This window comes from Schistocerca serialis, chromosome 4 (genome assembly GCF_023864345.2).
Source record: "Schistocerca serialis cubense isolate TAMUIC-IGC-003099 chromosome 4, iqSchSeri2.2, whole genome shotgun sequence".
Lineage (NCBI taxonomy): Eukaryota > Metazoa > Arthropoda > Insecta > Orthoptera > Acrididae > Schistocerca > Schistocerca serialis.
Genome location: NC_064641.1, coordinates 234808745 through 234829896, shown reverse-complemented (window position 1 = coordinate 234829896; position 21152 = coordinate 234808745). Strand labels below are relative to the sequence as shown.

General features: G+C 44.4%; 1 protein-coding gene across 1 annotated transcript in view; it reads left to right on the top strand.

Moving 5' to 3' along the window:
* LOC126473665 (fatty acyl-CoA reductase wat-like) overlaps nt 1-21152 on the top strand; it is a 242926-nt gene that overhangs the window by 202406 nt on the left and 19368 nt on the right. Inside the window, exons 7-9 of the mRNA XM_050100898.1 lie at nt 2482-2686; nt 12407-12730; nt 19552-19809. Coding sequence (XP_049956855.1) covers nt 2482-2686; nt 12407-12730; nt 19552-19809 — 787 coding nt within the window. The remainder of the gene's footprint in view (nt 1-2481; nt 2687-12406; nt 12731-19551; nt 19810-21152) is intronic.

Here is a 21152-nt window from a genome sequence, read left to right as displayed (position 1 = left end):
AGACGATAAATATAATGCTTTTCTCAAGACTTTTCTCATGCTCTTTGAAAGTTGCTTTCCGTTAGAACGTTTAAAACAGGGTACTATCACAAACAGGAAGCCTGGGTGGCTGACTAGAGGGATAAGAATATCTTGTAGAACAAAGTGGCAATTATATCAAAACGTTAGAAACTGTCAAAATCTAAATGCAGCAGCCCATTACAAACATTATTGTAAGGTGCTTAAAAATGTTATTAGGAAGGCAAAAAGTATGTGATATGTAGATAGAATAGCTAAGTCTCAGGATAAAATTAAAACCATATGGTCAGTCGTAAAGGAAGTTGCTGGTCTGCAGAGACAGGTCGAGGATATAGAATCAGTGCGTAGTGGGAATGTCCGTGTTACTGATAAGTCGCATATATGTACAGAATTTAATAATCACTTTCTGAATATAGCAGGTGAACTAAATAGAAACCTAGTCCCAACAGGGAATCATATAGCGCTCTTAGAAAAAAGTGTTCCGAGACTGTTACCTGAAATGCTCCTCCGTGATACTGACAAGAGGGAGATTGAGTTAATAATTAAATCACTAAAGACCAAGAACTCTCATGGATATGACGGGGTATCTAGCAGAATACTGAAGTATTGTTCTATGTATGTTAGCCCAGTTCTCAGCCATATCTGTAACTTTTCCTTTAGGAGTGGTCGGTTTCCTGACCGATTAAAGTACTCGGTAGTGAAGCCACTTTATAAAAAGGGAGACATTGATAATGTTGACAATTTTAGACCTATTTCTATGCCATCGGTGTTTACTAAAGTTATCGAGAAGGTTGTATATACAAGGTTACTGGAGCATTTAAATTCACATAATTTGCTGTCAAATGTTCAGTTTGGTTTTAGAAATGGTTTAACAACTGAAAATGCTATATTCTCTTTTCTCTGTGAGGTTTTGGACGTATTAAATAAAAGGTTGCGAACGCTAGGTGTTTTCTTTGATTTAACGAAGGCTTTTGACTGTGTTGACCACAAAATATTACTGCAGAAGTTGGACCATTATGGAGTAAGGGGAGTAGCTTACAATTGGTTCGCCTCTTACTTTAAGAACAGAAAGCAGAGGGTAATTCTCCGCAATATTGAAGATGGTAGTGATGTTCAGTCCCAATGGGGCACTGTTAAGTGGGGCGTTCCCCAAGGGTCGGTGCTGGGGCCACTGCTGTATTACAGGTGATTCAAAAATATTTATGTTTGCTGATGACACCAGCTTGATAGTGAACGATCTTGTGTGTAATATTGAGACAGTAACAAATAATGTAGTTCATGAAATAAGTTCGTGGCTTGTGGGAAATAATTTGATGCTAAATCACAGTAAGACTCGGTTTTTACAGTTTCTAACTCACAATTCAACAAGAACCGATATTTTGATCAGACAGAATAGGCATATTATAAGCGAGACGGAACAGTTCAAGTTCCTAGGCGTTCGGATGGATAGTAAGCTGTTGTGGAAAGCCCATGTCCAGGAACTTGTTCAAAAGCTAAATGCTGCTTTATTTACCATTAGAACAGTATCTGAAATAAGTGACACTTCAACACGAAAAGTAGTCTACTTCGCATATTTTCATTCGCTTATGTCGTATGGTATTACTTTTTGGGTAATTCTTCTGATTCAAAAAGGGTATTTTCGGCTCAAAAACGGGCTGTTCGAGCTATATGTGGTATAAGTTCGAGAACCTCTTGTCGACCCCTATTCAAAAATCTGGGAATTCTGACATTGCCCTCACAGTATATATTTTCTTTAATGTAGTTTGTTGTTAGCAATATTAGCCTATTTCCGAGAGTTAGCAGCTTTCACTCAGTTAATACTAGACAGAAATCAAATCTGCATGTAGAATGCACTTCCTTGACTCTTGTGCAGAAAGGAGTGCAGTATTCTGCTGCATCCATTTTCAATAAGCTACCACAAGAACTCAAAAATCTTAGCAGTAGCCCAAACACTTAAGTCTAAACTGAAGAGTTTCCTCATGGCTCACTCCTTCTATTCTGTCGAGGAGCTCCTGGAAGAGCTAAAAAATTAAGCAAATTCCAGTGTTACATGGTTGATTTTCTTCATTTAAACTTACGACTTGTCACCTGAATATGTTTTTTTATATTTCATTTTATCTGTTTTTAATATCGTGTTATAATTTCATGTGTTGACTCATTCCATGACCATGGAGACAACTCCTTAATTTGGTCCCACAGAACAATAAATAAATAAAAAAAAAAAATAGAAACATGTCTACCAATTACTTCTTGGTGTAGCGACATTTTTCTGTCAGTGTATATTGGAACTTGTCATATCCGAAACGTGAATGATCTAGTTCTGTCGGAAATAGTCATACGCCATTTCATTGTACTCGAATTAATGTGCGAAGAATACTTAATTGTTACGTGCGTAAGTGCGCACTGTGGTGGTCCGCGAGAGGTTCAGAAGTTTGGGCTGCAGACGGCGTTGTGGGCTTTCAGTGATCTGCACGGCGGCCGAGCCGGTCCGCGGCTGGGTGAACAACCTGAACGGGCCGGCGGGCGTGGTGGCGGGCGTGGGGCTGGGCGTGCTGCGGACGCTCAACAACAACGGCCGCCTCACCGCCGACCTGGTGCCCGCCGACATGGTCATCAACGCCACCATCGTCGCCGCCTGGGATGCGCACCGCAGGCACCAGGAGCGCAGGTCCGTACACCTCACTTTGTCTGCTCGCCCTGTGCGGTCAATATTCCCCTCCTTTTCTAGCTCTAGTATGGTCTTCTGTCACGCTTTTGACGGAGGACGTGTGTGATGAAGTGACAGCAGAAGAAACAGTAGTCGACAGGGAAGAGAAAGGAGCTCCAGTATTAGAATCAGAATTTACAAGAGCTATCGACGACTCAAAATCAAATAAGACAAAAGGGATATATAACACTCCATCATAATTTCTAAAATGATTCGGGCCACTGGCAACAAAAGACTACGCGAATTACTGTGTAGAATTAAACTTCCTGGCAGATTAAGATTGTGTGCCGGACCGAGACTCGAACTCGGGACCTCTGCCTTTCGCGAACAAGTGCTCTACCATCTTTTTTTTTTCATTTTGTTCGCTTTTGTTCGTTGCATCTGCTCGGGGCGGACGTCGTAAGACATCCATTTATGTTCGTTGTTGATCGATTGACTCAGTTTTTTTTATTACAGAGGGCACGTAACCCTCTGACCGAACACGTTGAGCTACCGTGCCGGCGTCTATCTGAGCTACCCAAGCATGACTCACGCCCCGTGCTCACAGCTTTACTTCTGCCAGTACCTCGTCTCCTACCTTCCAAACTTAACAGAAGCTCTCCTGCGAACCTTGCAGAACTAGCACTCCTGGAAGAAAAGATATTGCGCAGACATGGCTTAGCCATAGCGTGGGGGATGTTTCCAGAATGAAATTTTCACTCTACAGCGGAGTGTGCGCTGATATGAAACTTCCTGGTAGATTATAACTGTGTGCCGGACCGAGACTTGAACTTGGGACCTTTGTCTCTCGCGGACAAGTGCTCTACCATGCAACTCCTACGCTGTGGCTAAGCCTTGTCTCCGCAATATCCTTTCTTTCAGGAGTGCTAGTTCTATAAGGTTCGCAGGAGAGCTTCTGTGAAGTTTGGAAGGTAGGAGACGAGATACTGGCAGAATTGAAGCTGTGAGGACGGAGCGTGAGTCGTGCTTGGGTAGTTCAGTTGGTAGAGCACTTGCCCGCAAAAGGCAAAGGTCCCGAGTTCGAGTCTCGGTCTGGCACACAGTTTTAATCTGCTAATCAGCGCACACTCCGGTGCAGAGTGAAAATATCATTCTATTGTGTAGAATGTTTGAGACTGGCGATGTTCCAACAGACTTTCCATAAACATCATCCATAAACTTGTGAAGATAGCAAGAGACTACAAGTGCTAAACTTATGGCACAGTCAGTTTAATTGCTCTTGCGTCAAAGTTCCTGACAAGAGTAATGTACAGAAGGATAGAATAGAAAACTGAGAATCTGCCGGATGACGATCAGTTCAGCTTTAGGAAAGGCACATGCACAACAGAGCCAGTTCTGACGTTTCGGTTGACAATGGAAGCAAAACTGAAGAAAAATGAAGACGTGTTCATAGGATCTGTCGACCTGGAAAAAGGTTTTCGACAGTGTGAAGAGATGTAAAATCTTAGAATTTCTGACGAAAGTGGGGGCAAGCTGTAGGAAAAGACGGGTAATATACGGTACACGCGGTGGTCCATTGATCGTGACCGGGCCAAATATCTCACGAAGTAAGCTTCAAACGAAAAAACTACAAAGAATGAAACTTGTCTAGTTTCAAGGGGAAAACCAGATGGCGCTATGGTTGGCCTGATATATGGCACTGCCATAGGTCAAACGGATATCAACTTCGTTTATTTTAAATAGGAACCCCCATTTTTATTACATATTCGTGTAGTACCGGTACGTAAAGAAATATGAATGTTCTAGTTGGACCACTTTTTTCGCTTTGTGATAGATGGCGCTGTAATAGTCACAAACATTTGGCTCACAATTTTAGACGAACAGTTGGTAACAGTTAGCTTTTTAAACTAAAATACAGAACGTAGGTACGTTTGAACATTTTATTTCGGTTGTTCCAGTCTGATACATGTACCTTTGTGAACTTATCATTTCTGAGAACGCATGCTGTTACAGCGTGATTACCTGTTAATACCACATTAATGCAATAAATGCTCAAAATTATGTCCGTCAGCCTCATGCATTTGGCAATACGTGTAACGACATTCCTCTCAACAGCGAGTAGTTCGCCTTCTGTAATATTCGCACATTCATTGACAATGCGCTGACGCATGTTGTCACGCGTTCCCGACGGATCACGATAGCAAATATCCTTCAGCATTTCCCACAGAAAGAAATCCGGGGACGTCAGATCCGGTGAACGTGCGGGCCATGGTATGGTGCTTCGACGACCAATCCACCTGTATGAAATATGCTGCCGGCCGAAGTGGCCGAGCGGTTCTAAGCGCTACAGTCTGGAACCGCGCGACCGCTACGGTCGCAGGTTCGAATCCTGCCTTGGGCATGGATGTGTGTACATCGCCATTCTGTCATGCAGTGAAACATCTTGTAGTAACATCGGTAGAACATTACGTAGGAAATCGCCATACATTGCATCATTTAGATTGCCATCGATAAAATGGGGGCTAATTATACTTCCTCCCGTAATGCTGCACCACACATTAACCCGCCAAGGTCGCTGATGTTCCACTTATCGCAGCCATAGTGGATTTTCCGTTGCCCAATCGTGCATATTATGCCGGTTTGCGTTACCCCTGTTGGTGAATGACGCTTCGTCGCTAAATAGAACGCGTGCAAAAAATCTGTCATCGTCCCGTAATTTATCTTGTGCCCAGTGGCAGAACTGTACACGACCTTCAAAGTCGTCGCCATGCAATTCCTGGTGCATAGAAATATGGTACGGGTGCAATCGATGTTGATATAGCATTATCAACACCGACGTTTTTGGGATTCCCGATTCTCGCGCCATTTGTCTGCTACTGATGTGCGGATTAGCCGCGACAGTGGCTAAAACACCTACGTGGGCATCATCATTTCTTGCAGGTCGTGGTTGACGTTTCACATGTGGCTGAACACTTCTGTTTCTTTAAATAACGTAACTATCCGGCGAACGGTCCGGACACTTCGATGATGTCGTCCAGGATACCGAGCAGCATACATAGCACACGCCGGTTGGGCATTTTGATGATAATAGCCATACATCACCACGATATCGACCTTTTCCGTAATTTGTAAACGGCCCATTTTAACACGGGTAATTTATCACGAAGCAAATACCGTTCACAATGGCGGAATGTTACGTGATACCACGTACTTATACGTTTGTGATTATTGCAGCGCCATCACAAAGCGATAAAATTGGTCCTACTAAAACATCCATATTTCTTTACGTACTACACGAATATGTAGTAAAAAATGGGGGTTCCTATTTTAAAAAACGCAGTTGATATCCGTTTGACCTATGGCAGCGCCATCTAGCGGGCCAACCATAGCGCCATCTGATTTCCCCCTTGAAGCTAGACGAGTTTCGTTCTTTGTCGTTTTTTCGTTTGATTCTTATTTCGTGAGATATTTGGCCCGGTCACTATCAATGGTCCACCCTGTATACAAGAACCAAGAGGGAACAATGAGTTGAAGACCAAGAACGGAAAGCTCTGATTAAAAACGGTAAAACACAGAGAATTAGCCTTTCGCCCCTTCTGTTCAAACTACACTCCTGGAAATTGAAATAAGAACACCGTGAATTCATTGTCCCAGGAAGGGGAAACTTTATTGACACATTCCTGGGGTCAGATACATCACATGATCACACTGACAGAACCACAGGCACATAGACACAGGCAACAGAGCATGCACAATGTCGGCACTAGTGCAGTGTATATCCACCTTTTGCAGCAATGCAGGCTGCTATTCTCCCATGGAGACGATCGTAGAGATGCTGGATGTAGTCCTGTGGAACGGCTTGCCATGCCATTTCCACCTGGCGCCTCAGTTGGACCAGCGCTCGTGCTGGACGTGCAGACCGCGTGAGACGACGCTTTATCCAGTCCCAAACATGCTCAATGGGGGACAGATCCGGAGATCTTGCTGGCCAGGGTAGTTGGCTTACACCTTCTAGAGCACGTTGGGTGGCACGGGATACATGCGGACGTGCATTGTCCTGTTGGAACAGCAAGTTCCCTTGCCGGTCTAGGAATGGTAGAACGATGGGTTCGATGACGGTTTGGATGTACCGTGCACTATTCAGTGTTCCCTCGACGATCACCAGTGGTGTACGGCCAGTGTAGGAGATCGCTCCCCACACCATGATGCCGGGTGTTGGCCCTGTGTGCCTCGGTCGTATGCAGTCCTGATTGTGGTGCTCACCTGCACGGCGCCAAACACGCATACGAGCATCATTGGCACCAAGGCAGAAGCGACTCTCATCGCTGAAGACGACACGCCTCCATTCGTCCCTCCATTCACGCCTGTCGCGACACCACTGGAGGCGGGCTGCACGATGTTGGGGCGTGAGCGGAAGACGGCCTAACGGTGTGCGGGACCGTAGCCCAGCTTCATGGAGACGGTTGCGAATGGTCCTCGCCGATACCCCAGGAGCAACAGTGTCCCTAATTTGCTGGGAAGTGGCGGTGCGGTCCCCTACGGCACTGCGTAGGATCCTACGGTCTTGGCGTGCATCCGTGCGTCGCTGCGGTCCGGTCCCAGGTCGACGGGCACGTGCACATTCCGCCGACCACTGGCGACGACATCGATGTACTGTGGAGACCTCGCGCCCCACGTGTTGAGCATTTCGGCGGTACGTCCACCCGGCCTCCCGCATGCCCACTATACGCCCTCGCTCAAAGTCCGTCAACTGCACATACGGTTCACGTCCACGCTGTCGCGGCGTGCTACCAGTGTTAAAGACTGCGATGGAGCTCCGTATGCCACGGCAAACTGGCTGACACTGACGGCGGCGGTGCACAAATGCTGCGCAGCTAGCGCCATTCGACGGCCAACACCGCGGTTCCTGGTGTGTCCGCTGTGCCGTGCGTGTGATCATTGCTTGTACAGCCCTCTCGCAGTGTCCGGAGCAAGTATGGTGGGTCTGACACACCGGTGTCAATGTGTTCTTTTTTCCATTTCCAGAAGTGTATACATCGAAGAAGCAGTGATGGAAATAAAAGAAAAGTTTGAGAGTGGAATTTAAATCCAAGGTGAAGTGTCATCAATGATGAGATTCGCTGATGACATTGCTATCCTCGATGAAAGTGAAGAAGAATTACAGGACCTTTTGAATGGAATGGACGAACTAACGATCACAGAATATGGTTCCAGAGTAAATCGAAGAAAGACGAAAGTAATGAGAAGAAGCAAAAACGAGAACAGCGGGAAACTTAATACCAGAATTGGGGATGACGAAGTAGATGACGTTAGTAAATTCCGCACCCTCAGCAGCAAAATAGCGAATGGCGGACGAAGCAAGGAGGACATCAAACGCACACTAGCATTGGCAAAAAGGGCATTTCTGGCCACGATGATTCTACTAGTATCAAACATAGGTCTTAATTTGAGGAATAAATATCTGAAAATGTAAGTGTGGGGCACAGCATAGTATGGTAGCGAACAGGAATAAAAGAGAATTGTAGCGTTTTAGATGTGGTGCTACAGTAGAATGTTGAAAAATATGTCGACTGTTAAGGAAAGGAATGAGAACGTTCTATGCAGAATCGGCGAGGAAAGGAATATGTGGAAAATATTGACAAAAAGATAGGCAGGACGATAGAACACCTGTTACGACAGCAGGGAATAACTTACGTGGCACTAGAGGAAGCTGTAGAGAACAAAAACTGTAGAAGAAGACAGAGATTGGAATCCATCCGTTGAATAACTGTGGACATATGTTACTAGTGCGACTCTGAAATGAAAAGGTTGACAGGAAAGGAATTCGTGGCGGGCCGCAGCAAACGAAAATCAGTCAGAAGACTGATGACTCAAAGAAAATAATGATGTTCGTATTTTGTAAACACACTGATGACTGTACGCCTGCACTTCTGTTGGCCTGGGACCGCCCTCCCCATTCCGCAATCTTCCCCTTACAGTTGTTTTCAGAAGGTACCCTCTGCAGTGTCAGGGTGACAGTGGTCGGAGGAATTGTCCGCTGTTGTTGTGAAGGTATAACCCCGATCTGCCGACTGGGGAATTTCTGGGTACCATTACTTTTTCTGATAAGCCGGGAGGCGGAAGGGAGGAGGAGGGGTTACAAAAGTTCTGATTGGCTGATTCTATTGGCAGAATTTATGTGTTTATCACTGCAAGCGTAAAACTCTGAAGTTCATACTGAGAAAGAAGAGCCCTGAGATTTAATGTGAGCTGGCCGCTGGCCGCCGCAACTTAGCAGTTCAGTAAGCGACAAAATGTGCTTAAAATGTTTAACTTCCACAGTTTATTGGATTGGCAGTCAGGGCCCGGTCAACAAGAGAAAATCGAACACAGTAAATGCTAAAATACACGAGAAATGAAATGAAATGTGTTTATGGAATTTTTGCCCGGAAATCTCCTTTTGGGTAGTCTTGTCGCCTGGTGCAAGTTTTTATTTGACGCCACTTCAGCGACTTGCGCGTCGATGAAGCGACCTTAAATCTAACCCGGGGCCCCGTGATCGAGAATCAGCAACGTTAACCACAACATAAAGAGTTACTGACATAGCAGAAATGAGGCGAGGGAGAGAGATGCTGTGGTATGAGCAGAAGTTTCAGCGCTACATGACTGGTAGCATGGATGACTTCAAGATTCGGCTGCAGTGGGGTGCCATTGGGTACACGTCTCAGTCACCTCTTCTTCGTATTGACGGCACTTTGAACAGTGGACGTTACATTTCAGATGTGTTACGACCCGTGGATCTACCCTTCATTCGATCCCTAGAAAACCTACTTTTCAGTAGGATAATGCACGACCGCATGTTGCAGGTCCTAGACGGGCCTTTCTGGATACAGAAAATGTTCGACTGCTGCCCTGGCCAGCACATTCATCAGATCTCTCACCAATTGAAAACGTCTGGTCAATGGTTGCCGAGCAACTGGCTCGTCACAATACGCCAGTCACTACTCTTGATAAACTGTGGTATCGTGTTGAAGCTGCAAGAGCAGCTGTACCTGTACACGCCATCCAAGCTCTGTTTGACTCAATGCCCAGGCGTATCAAGGGCGTTATTAAGGCCAGAGGTGGTTGTTCTGGGTACTGATTCCTCAGGATGTATGCACCCAAATTGCGTGAAAATGTAATTACATGTCAGTTCTAGTATAATATATTTGTCCAATGGATACCCGTTTATCATCTGCATGTCTTCTTGGTGTAGCAATTTTAATGCCCAGTTGTGTATTTTACCCGTTGTCAGTAGAAAAATTTATCTTACATAATTATAATAGTTGAACTGGTATTGTTTTATCTGCGGAGACACAGCAGTTATTGCGTTTTTGCAACCCAGAATCATAATTTTTACACTCGCGGGGCGTACAGGATGGTACAATCTCTCTCTTGGTCATGCATCAGCTGTAGGAATGAACATTTCTTCGTTCATACTTCATAGAAGGCCATTCTAGGGTACCAAAACCGGAGGCTGTGTTGACGACGATACCACACCCTGTAAGGAACCAATTATCTCTGGGATGCCTTAAAATGTCACTATATAATGCACAGATTAAGTGGGTAACTAAATCGACTGCAGGTTGCCTGTGTCTGTGAAACTTTCTGGCAGATTGAAACTGTGTGGACGACCGGGACTCAAAACTGGAACCTTTGGCCTTAGGGTTAAATGATCTGCCGACTGAGCTGTGAAGACGTGACTCAAGACGCGCCCACATAACTTCACTTCCGGCATTATCTCTGCCCCGCTTTGCAAATTTTACAGAAGCTTTCCCGCATGCTGTGACGTTTGGAAAGTAGAAGAATACGACTGGCAGAAATAAAATTGTATGGGTGCGTCGTGAACGTGTCTTGATAGTTCAGTCGATAGAGAACTTCACCACAAATGGCAAAGGTTGAAACTAATGAAGAAATTGACACTTTAGCAACCAAGCTGAGCAGCATGCACAATAACATCAAATTCACGGTTGAGCATGAATCCAATAACACCATCAATTTCTCAGATTTAAAAATTTCCAGCAAAAATCAGAAACATCACTTTGAAATTTACAGAAAGCAAACAGCCACAGATTTGTACATCAACAGCTCATCTCGCCATCCAAACCAACATAAGATGGCATACTTCAGGTCCATGCTGAATCGCCTGCATAAAATTCCACTGGAACCAGTTGAACAACATAAAGAAAACAATATCATCAAAGAAATAGCTCTAAACAATGGATATAACCCTCACATGATTGATAAATTATCACAAAAAATCAAAAAACAGCAGAGAACAAAGTCCCACACCAGACACCTATGCAGTCAACACAAAAGTCTGTAGACATCAGCAGAACTTCCTTTTCTAGGGAGCATATCCCATAAAATAAGTAATCTATTCAAAAACGCAAACGTAAATATAAGCTTCCACACAAGCCATAAACGTCAGCAGCTAACCATTCATAACATAACGAATTACAACCCCCCATACAAAAGTTCAGATATATATAAACACAAGATGCCAAAATTGCCTCTCCTTCTATATTGGACATGCTAGGAAAAACTTTGAGATTCGATTCAGAGAACATTTAGATGCCATACGTTTGAACAATCCCTCAAAATCTGCATTTGCAATGCACAACATCATAATGTGGATGCCTGCTCAGTCACACATTACTGCAACTGTAAAATCGTTCAAAAAAAAAAAAAAAAAAAAAAAAAAAAAAAAGGATGCGCCGTACTACATTAATATAATTTCTACTGGCACATTATTAATGTATCTCATGTATATGTTGTTGCCTGTTTATGACACAGTATTTACACAATACCATACAAGTAACATTCATACAAACTGGTCACCACATGTTCCCAATTTGTTTGTAATATTAATATATGCTCATAATGTAAGGTTTATCTTCGTATTTTAATTTTCGTTGTGTTTTGTCTATTCTTTAAAAATAGTCATAACTGTGAAATCAAAGCAATCTGTATATTGTAATATCTCTGAGAGAGAACATCTCTGGTGCTGTTGTATTTGTAAAACTGCAATCCTTGTATCAACTTCACATGTGGCAAATACTCTTTGGTGTGTGTGTGTGTGTGTGTGTGTGTGTGTGTGTGTGTGTGTGTGTGTTGCTTTGCACAATATGGTGATATGCAAATCATATAAGTGCTGCATATATTTTGCAATATTTAAAAAATGCAATCCTGCAACTTCGCAACAAAATTGCGCGGAATTTTCAAGTACAATAACTACTAAATCTCACAGATTTGCTCACTCTGTATTTCATCGTTTGGAGGTTAGTTATGTTCACATAGGACGCTTCTAACACTGTTTTCTACCGGACGGCACCAACACACCAAGCATATTTCGCTACAGTGGAAGAATAAAAATCGGAAACTGACGATTATGTAAAGTGCATCTTGTAAATCTTGTGAAGAGCCATCTGATGATGAACATGTCAGTCCGAAACCGGTTACGGCGCTATTTACTTAAATAAATAGCATTATCAATAGTGGCTGGTTGCTGTCTTCTTCTCTGTAAGAATCAACCTTCATTAACTGTACACAGCCACGATCTTACCACGTCAGTTTTAGACAAAATAGCAAACGATTCGATTTTGAGTCCCAGCACATGATTTAATCTCCCAGGAAGTTTCTAATCAGTGGACATTCCGCTGCAGGTTGAAAATTCATTCCTCAGGCTATGTTTGTACCAGCTGACAGACTGACCTCTTGCAGCAAGCACGCTCCGAGGATCGAGGAGGTGGCGGACAGCACCGCGGAGGCGTCGGCGGGGGCGGCGACCGCTGACAACGAGGAGCTGCCGAGCGACATCCCGGTGTTCAACTACGTGTCTTCGGCGCGCAACCCCATCACGTGGAAGCGCTTCATGTACCTGAACGAGAAGACGGGCACGCAGTGGGCCAGCTTCCACGTGCAGTGGTACTACTGCCTGTTCCTGACGCGCTACGCCTGGATGCACGCCATCCAGAAGGTGCTGCTCCACCTGCTGCCCGCGCTCGTCGTAGACGCCTGCGCGCTCCTCATTGGTCGGAAGCCCATGTAAGTGAACTCTCCACCACTATCGCCTAGAACTAGAATTATAGCTCGGTTTAAATTAGTTGGCATCTGACGTTTAAGGTCCAAAAGTGGCGACATTTTCGCGACAAGTGGCCTATTGTCAGCAGGCACAGCGCTCTGCTCTCCACAGGGATACAAAATCCATATAAAGCATCTGTATCCTACAAAAATTTGCGTGAGAGTCTGAAATTAATTTACGGTATCGAGGGGCGCTCAATAAGTAATGCGACAGTAATCTTTTTTGGCTGCAAGACCCTATTTTTCTACATAACCTCCGTTAAATGCGACGGCCTCACGCCAACTTTCTGGGAGCGTCTGCATGCCCGCAAGGTACCACCTTACTGGTCGACGTCGCAGCCAACGTCTTGTTGCACCAGTAACCTCCTCCTCATCCACGTATGTTTCCTGCAGAGTGCAACCTTTCTTGGGCCGAACAGATGGAAGTCAGAAGCTGCGAGATGCGCGTTTTGCGTTTTGCGGTGGATGAGAAAGAATAGTGCCATTAATTTTTGTGTTGTTATCTAGAGTGCGCAGTTTTGTTTGGTTGTGATCCGTCGATGGCGTCGAATGAGAGTGTCCGCACGTTCCAACACTGCACGAGTCACAGCTGTGTGCGGCCGGTTCGCACACGAGTGATCAGACAGGTTTGCGTGACCTTGTGGTGGTGCTGGTGGTGGTAGTGGTGGTGCTGGTGGTGATGACACACATCTCGCCCAACGATTCACCGTCCTTTTTGTTCACTGCCTGGTCTCCGTAGACATACTGCTAGCGCCTATGAATATCTGCGATGCTTTGTTTTCCGCCAAAATAACTCAGTCACAGCTCTCTGCCTGGAACGCACCTCCCTTTCAGGCTACGTATAACGCCGCCACCTATCTGAACTTCATCAAACTGTAGCGGCTGAAGCGGAAATATTCCGCAATGTCCCACAACTAATTCCGCATTCTTTCAATCATAATTGGCCCAGAAAAAAGGGGAAATGTGTTCCATTACCTATTGAACGCCCCTCATAGATCACCACAGTGTCTAAGTTTGTTAAACATCTGTTCTTATTTTTACGTTTTTCAAACGGGTGAAATTTTCCCTTCCACGAAATAGCTTCGAACTTATCACATCATAAAAACTATTTAACTTTCTGAAATATTCTTTTCTGTTTGCAGAAATACCTCTCGAGAAATCTGTACAGCGTTTAAGCTTAGGACGCGCTTTTTTGTCAATATTTAACTCGTAACAAGCATTAAATTTTAAAAAATCCCTGTCGTGTACAAAAACGATGTAAACATTTTCAGATTAACACAGCTCTACACAGTGTTTCACCGTCCTTACGTTAAATCTCTAGGGATGAGTTAGTTTCATGTTCCTTCGATCATTTGCACAATAAATCGTAATTTTACATTCACGTCGCAAATTAATTTATAAATAGGGCTACATGCTGAATATTTATAGGTATCTTTTTTAATACATATATATATATGAGTTAGTAATTCTTAATTCCTACCCACCACCTTTCCCACATTACAGTAACAGAAATTCTGCACGAAATAGAACCGAAATAGAACGAGTTGTCAATGAGGAACTTTTTCAGTTTGTTTTCAAATTTTTCTTTACTTTCTGTCAGACATTTTATATCACTGGGTATAAGTTATCAAACATTTTAGCTGCAGCATTGCCCACTCCTTTTGTGTGCTAAAGATAGCCTTAATGTGGCGTACTGAGTACGTGTTATAATAGAGATTTGCATCGACTACAGCAATTTGTAAAACACAGGTAAAAAGATAGGGATCCAGTAAGACTGCTCCCACTGTAACAAACCACGATGCGCCGCTTTCTAACTCAACGTCAGTTTTGTAACTCCATACTCTTTGATGTGCGTTTATCATCTGAGCTGTCAGAGATTTTGGCAGATACAGCAAAGGCTGTAGAACTCGCTCTACTATTTACTTGCTGTAGCAACGTGGTGAAGGAGTTTTAATTTTCGACCGTCGGCTCTGGCTATCCTAGAAACTCTTACCAGCCTCTTAAAAAAAGCTCATTTTATGTTTCTGCTTTGTTGCCTTTTTACGAGGGTACCGAGATCATTGACATTTTCATTATAATTTCATCCACGTGATAATACGGTTTAGACTCCTATGTGTCGACTTATAGCAAGAAACATGGATCATTTTCCTTAGAAAACACCCTGTTTCAAGTCATGATCTGGCAGTAATGGAAAGGATAGATTGCTACTCGCAGTATCATGTTGAGCTGCAGACAGGCACAGCGAAAAGACTGTACGACATTGAACTTTTGCCCAAAGCCTTCGGCAGAAAAGAAAATACACATCACACATTCACACAAGCAAGCACACCTCATGCACACACCACCACTACCAAGGGTCGCTGTCGCCAAAATGCAGATGTGTCGAAAAAAAGCAGAAATCCTGAGTGGGATGGAAAGGGGAAGCGATAGCAAGGTGTGGGTAGGGGAAGTGAAGTGAACGCTGGCTGCTGGAGCGCGCAGGGACTAGATGGCGGCAGGACAAGGCTACCAAGAACATTGTTGTGAGGCTGTGGGGGAGGGAGAGGGGGGGATGGATATCGGAAAAGAAGAGGAGCAGAGAAAGGCAAAAGACTGGCGGGTGTGTTGACAGAGAGCATCATACAATGAGGGTGAGAGGACATTAATTTGGAGGAGGTGATAGGACAGAGTGAGTCGAAATGTTTGGGTGGAGGGAGTGGGGACATTAGGTTACTGTAACTTAAGGCCAGAATAATTCTAGAACTGGAGAATGTGTTCTCAGAATAACTCTTATCTGTACAGATCAGAAAAGTTACTGGTGCAGCGAAGGATCCAGATGGCCTAGGATGTGAAGCAGACACTGAAATCAAGCACGTTATGTTCAGCTGCATGTAATACCACAGGATGCTCTATTTTGCTCTTGGCCACAATTTGACAGTGGCTATTCATCCTGATGGACGGCTGGTTGGTAGTCATATCAATATAAAACACTGTTCCATGTTTGCAGCAAGCTGGTATACGACATGGCTGCTTTCACAGGTGGCTTGGCCTCTGAGGGGGTAGAATAAGCCTATGCCAGGACTGGAACAAGAAGTACTGGATGGGTGGATTGCGCAGGTCTTGCACAGGGATATGGTCCCTGTGAGAAGGGCCTGGGTATAGGGAATGGCATAGGTATGAACTAAGATATTGTGGAGATTGGGTGGGCGACAAAACACACTTCAGGAATGGCGGGAAGGATCATGGGTAGGATGTCCCTCATTTCAGGCCATGATAAGGGATAATCGAAGCCTTGCCTCAGACAGATGTGATTCAGTTGTTCCAGTCTGAGGTGGTATTGAGTGATGAAGAAGATACTCCTTTGTAGCTGGTTCTTGGAGATGGTCACAGGATTCGATGTATGTGGGGATATGGCGTGAGAAATCTGTTCGTGGACTAGGCCTGGGGAATAGTGCCCATCTATGAAGGCCTTTGAGAGACCCTCAGAATACTGGGAAGGCAGTTATTGTTACTGCAGATACGCCATCCCCGGTGGTCAGGTTCTACGGGAGGGATCCTCCAGTATGGAGCGACATACAGAGGTTGCAGTAATAAAATTCTCGTAGAAATCACTATCTTTCCTACGAGTTAGTAGAAAGGTTAACCCATTTACCTGCTGGATTCACATCCGACAATGCTTGACGATGTTCATCATTGCCATTTTCTACGCAGGAAAAAGGTAAAACTTCTTGTTTCAATGTTGACCGCATTTTTGGTGGACTCACATCCCTTTTGCCTCTTAGCTGGTGTTGTGTTACAAATTTTGGGATTCTCCTATCATCGTTCGCTGGAAATGGAAACACCATTTTTGTCTGTGTTGTTTTATTGCATAATTTTGCATTTAAATTTTTTTTAATGTCTTGATTTCTAATACTATCTCTTTTCTTACATCACCTGCGGACTCCTTGAAACTTCAATTCACCAACTTCTATTTTTGTTTTTCTCAGATAATCCATGTTTCACTTCTGTATTGTAGGAACAGTACAAGATGTCCCAAGCCATTAGTGTCGTAATTACACAGATTGCACACACTGTTCAACAGAGGGGATTCAATAGGTGCTCCGTCAGCACTGATCCACCGTATTCTTGTTCGCAGGAACGTTGGCAGATGCTTGTTCATCAACCTGTTTCACTCGATCCAACTTCATCTTCTCAAATTCTTCTTGGCAAATTTTTTTTGCAAGTTTCTTCATACAGGACTTCTCGGTAGTATGCTTCTGTGACGCTGTGCTCCGCACGAGCGTGACCCGTTAGCACCACACCATGGCAATCACAAAAAATATTCTGCTTCATCTGGCCCTAAGATCTTTGGATCTTCACCCTTTTAAGACGGTGGCGAATCTGCATGTTTCTTCTGTTTTCTTTGTTCTTTTGACTCGTGTTCACAGTGGTACGCCGAGCGCTGGTTCACTATCATTGGGCGGCTAAAGAAGTCAACTGTATTGGCATGACACAGCTGCAAATTTCCGCCCCGATACAATGGGCTTTAATTTCAGCAATCGCAACCAAATTTGGCCACGTTCATAATTGCGTGCAATATGTTCAAAACTCATTCATGAACTTTTTTTCCAGTAGCGCCTCGGTTCTTATACGACGTCCTTCGAGCGACAGGACCTCCATTTCTTTTGAAATCGTCGGGTCATCACATAGATATAGTCCGCTGTATCGTTGTTCTTCGTCATGCATACTTGTTTGATCACAAGGGCAGTGTCTGCGCCAATTAATCACTGTTTCATATGATGGTGTTGCATTGTGTCCTTTCATTTGTAACAGGTTAGCTTGAATGGTTGCAGCTTTGTTCGCTTCAAACTCAGAAAACGAATAACCAAATGATGCTCTGCTATATCAATGAACTGCGCCATGTTGTTTTGCCTCCTCTAGCGGAAAAAAAATTGTTCTTGATGAACACAATCAACCGCAAATACTTTTTGAAAGCTTTATTTTTATGGCGTTATTGGTTTCGGAATACTATGTCCTTCTTCACATGGCTAATTTTCCAATCACAGTATTGCATCAGCATCATGACATCTGTTCCTGAGCTTCTCAAGAATATTGAGCATTTACCGCAACTTCGTGTGTTGTGTGGATAAAAAGATAATGTGTCTGTATTTGAAAACATATGTAGTGAAACCATTGTATACACTTACGTACATACTGCGAAAACAGCTTGTGGATCAACTGAAAAAGCGTAATGAACAAGAGCAATACAAAATGCTGTCTGCTACAACTTATATGTACACATGTTGTCCCAAAAATGTTGTGACAAACTTAGAGGGTTTGCAGAGGATGTCCTCAGGAACAAATCGAGAATAGGAACCCATGTCCAGAAACATCATCCAGTGATGCTACAGACTGCCAAAGTTATAAGTGCCGGCGCCTGTTGCTATGCCACTCCTCAGGCAGCAAAAGTGACCCCATCTGCTGATGGACCATAAGCGAAACGTCTCGCAATGATGTTTGTCATTCAGTGAACGTGACTGATTACCACGATCGCCAGTGGAGGAGTTGGAGCTAGCTGCTATGCACAAAGGCTTTGTCTCCAAAGTGAGATGTTCTGTTGCGTTGTTAGATATACTGAAAAACATTGGAGATCTTAGAATGTTTCACGAGAAAAATAAACCCATGCCTGAAACTGTTATGGGAAAAGGCAATGGAGCATCACTATCATAGGGGACAAGGACTGCCTAGGCAACAACTGTCTCCGTCTTCGCCACTTGCAATAGTGGCAATCAGTCACGGTCTCTGAATAGCAAGCAACGTAGAGAGACGTTCCGCTACAGTCCGTTAGAGTACAAAGAAACGTTGCTGCTGAAGGGTGGCGCAGTGGCAGCCGTCACGCTATAACTCCGACGGTCTGTAGCATCGTTGGATGACAGTTTCTGGGCCCTGGGTCCTATGCACGATTTGTTCCTCAAGAAACCCTCTACGACTCCTCGAAGTTTGTGGGACAGCCTGTATATACAACAGCTTCATTTCATATCATTTCGAATGCAGGCACATTCCCATTTTTTCCGAGCTACAGATGACATGAAGTGGCGCTAAATTCTCTAATATTCTTGTGCAGTACAGGCGTGGACGACATGTTAGTGGCAAATATATTATTGTAAATGGGAAAGTTAGCCATCTGAAGATATGCTTGATACTCTAAATTGGTAACGTCATTAAATTTTTTTTTTAAAAAAGTATTTGTGTGTGGTTGCGTTCTTCTCCAGCAATTCTTAATGACTGTGCAGATCAATAAGATACGGCGTGAGTAACACGATATTCGAAAAACTAATTAGATACCATATTTTTCGAAGTGATAATTAAAACTTTTAGGCTAGTGCAGAGCCTAAGAAATTAAAATGTTCAGTCTGTTGAGGGAGATCAGTTGTCAATCATTATTATAAAATGGTTCAAATGGCTCTGAGCACTATGGGACTTAACATCTATGGTCATCAGTCCCCTAGAACTTAGAACTACTTAAACCTAATTAACCTAAGGACATCACACACATCCATGCCCGAGGCAGGATTCGAACCTGCGACCGTAGCGGTCATGCGGTTCCAGACTGAAGCGCTTAGAACCGCACGGCCACACCGTCCGGCTCATTATTATAGTAATAATTGGCACTTTGCTCTACCATTTCATTTTCTGGAAATACTATACCCGATTGCAAAGTGCTAGAGTAACTCATCATCGCACCTAAGTTGGCACTCGTTTCGTGATACTAAGTGTATACGTTTTGTTAGTCCCATGTCGTTCACTAACTTTTTCTCCTCTCGCAGGATGCTGAAGGCGTACAGGAAGATCCACAAGTTCACGGACGTGATCGCGTACTTCTGCACGCAGTCGTGGAACTTCCGTGACGACGAGACGCTGCGCATGTGGCGCTCGCTGAGCGTGCGTGAGCAGAGGCTGTTCCCCTTCAACATCGCCGACCTGGACTGGGAGGACGCGGTCGCCGGCTTCATCCCCGGCATGCGCCTCTACCTACTCAAGGATTCGTTCGACACGCTGCCCGCGGCGCGCAAGTACTACCGCAAGTGAGTCTGCATCCACACCCCGCTGCCGAGAGCAGCACCAGCACCCGCTCTCTGCCCATTTTTTTGATGGTTCAAATGGCTCTGAGCACTATGGGACTCAACTGCTGTGGTCATTAGTCCCCTAGAACTTAGAACTACTTAAACCTAACTAACCTAAGGACATCACACACATCCATGCCCGAGGCAGGATTCGAACCTGCGACCGTAGCAGTCGCACGGTTCCGGACTGCGCGCCTAGAACCGCGAGACCACCGCGGCCGGCTCTCTCTGCCCATTCTACATCTACATCCATACTCCGCAAGCCACCTGACTGTGTGTGGCGGAGGGTACCTTGAGTACCTCTATCGGTTCTCCCTTCCATTCCAGTCTCGTATTGTTCGTGGAAAGAAGGATTGTCGGTATGCTTCTGTGTGGGCTCTAATCTCTCTGATTTTATCCTCATGGTCTCTTCGCGAGATATACGTAGGAGGGAGCAATATACTGCTTGACTCTTCGGTGAAGGTATGTTCTCGAAACTTCAACAAAAGCCAGTACCGAGCTACTGAGCGTCTCTCCCGCAGAGTCTTCCACTGCAGTTTATCTATCATCTCCGTAACGCTTTCGCGATTACTAAATGATCCTGTAACGAAGCGCGCTGCTCTCCGTTGGATCTTCTCTATCTCTTCTATCAACCCTATCCGGTACGGATCCCACACTGCTGAGCAGTATTCAAGCAGTGGGCGAACAAGCGTACTGTAAGCTACTTCCTTTGTTTTCGGATTGCATTTCCTTAGGATTCTTCCAATGAATCTCAGTCTGCCATCTGCTTTACCGACGATCAACTTTATATGATCATTCCATTTTAAATCACTCCTAATGCGTACTCCCAGATAATTTATGGAATTAACTGCTTCCAGTTGCTGACCTGCTATGTTGTAGCTAAATGATAAGGGATCTATCTTTCTATGTATTCGCAGCACATTACACTTGTCTACATTGAGATTCAATTGCCATTCCATGCACCATGCGTCAATTCGCTGCAGATCCTCCTGCATTTCAGTACAATATTCCATTGTTACAACCTCTCGATATACCACAGCATCATCCGCAAAAAGCCTCAGTGAACTTCCGATGTCATCCACAAGGTCATTTATGTATATTGTGAATAGCAACGGTCCTACGACACTCCCCTGCGGCACACCTGAAATCACTCTTACTTCGGAAGACTTCTCTCCATTGAGAATGACATGCTGCTTTCTGTTATTTAGGATTCTTCAATCCAGTCACACAATTGGTCTCATAGTCCATATGCTCTTACTTTGTTCATAATTCCACACACCACTCGAGACGCGGAATGTAATAAT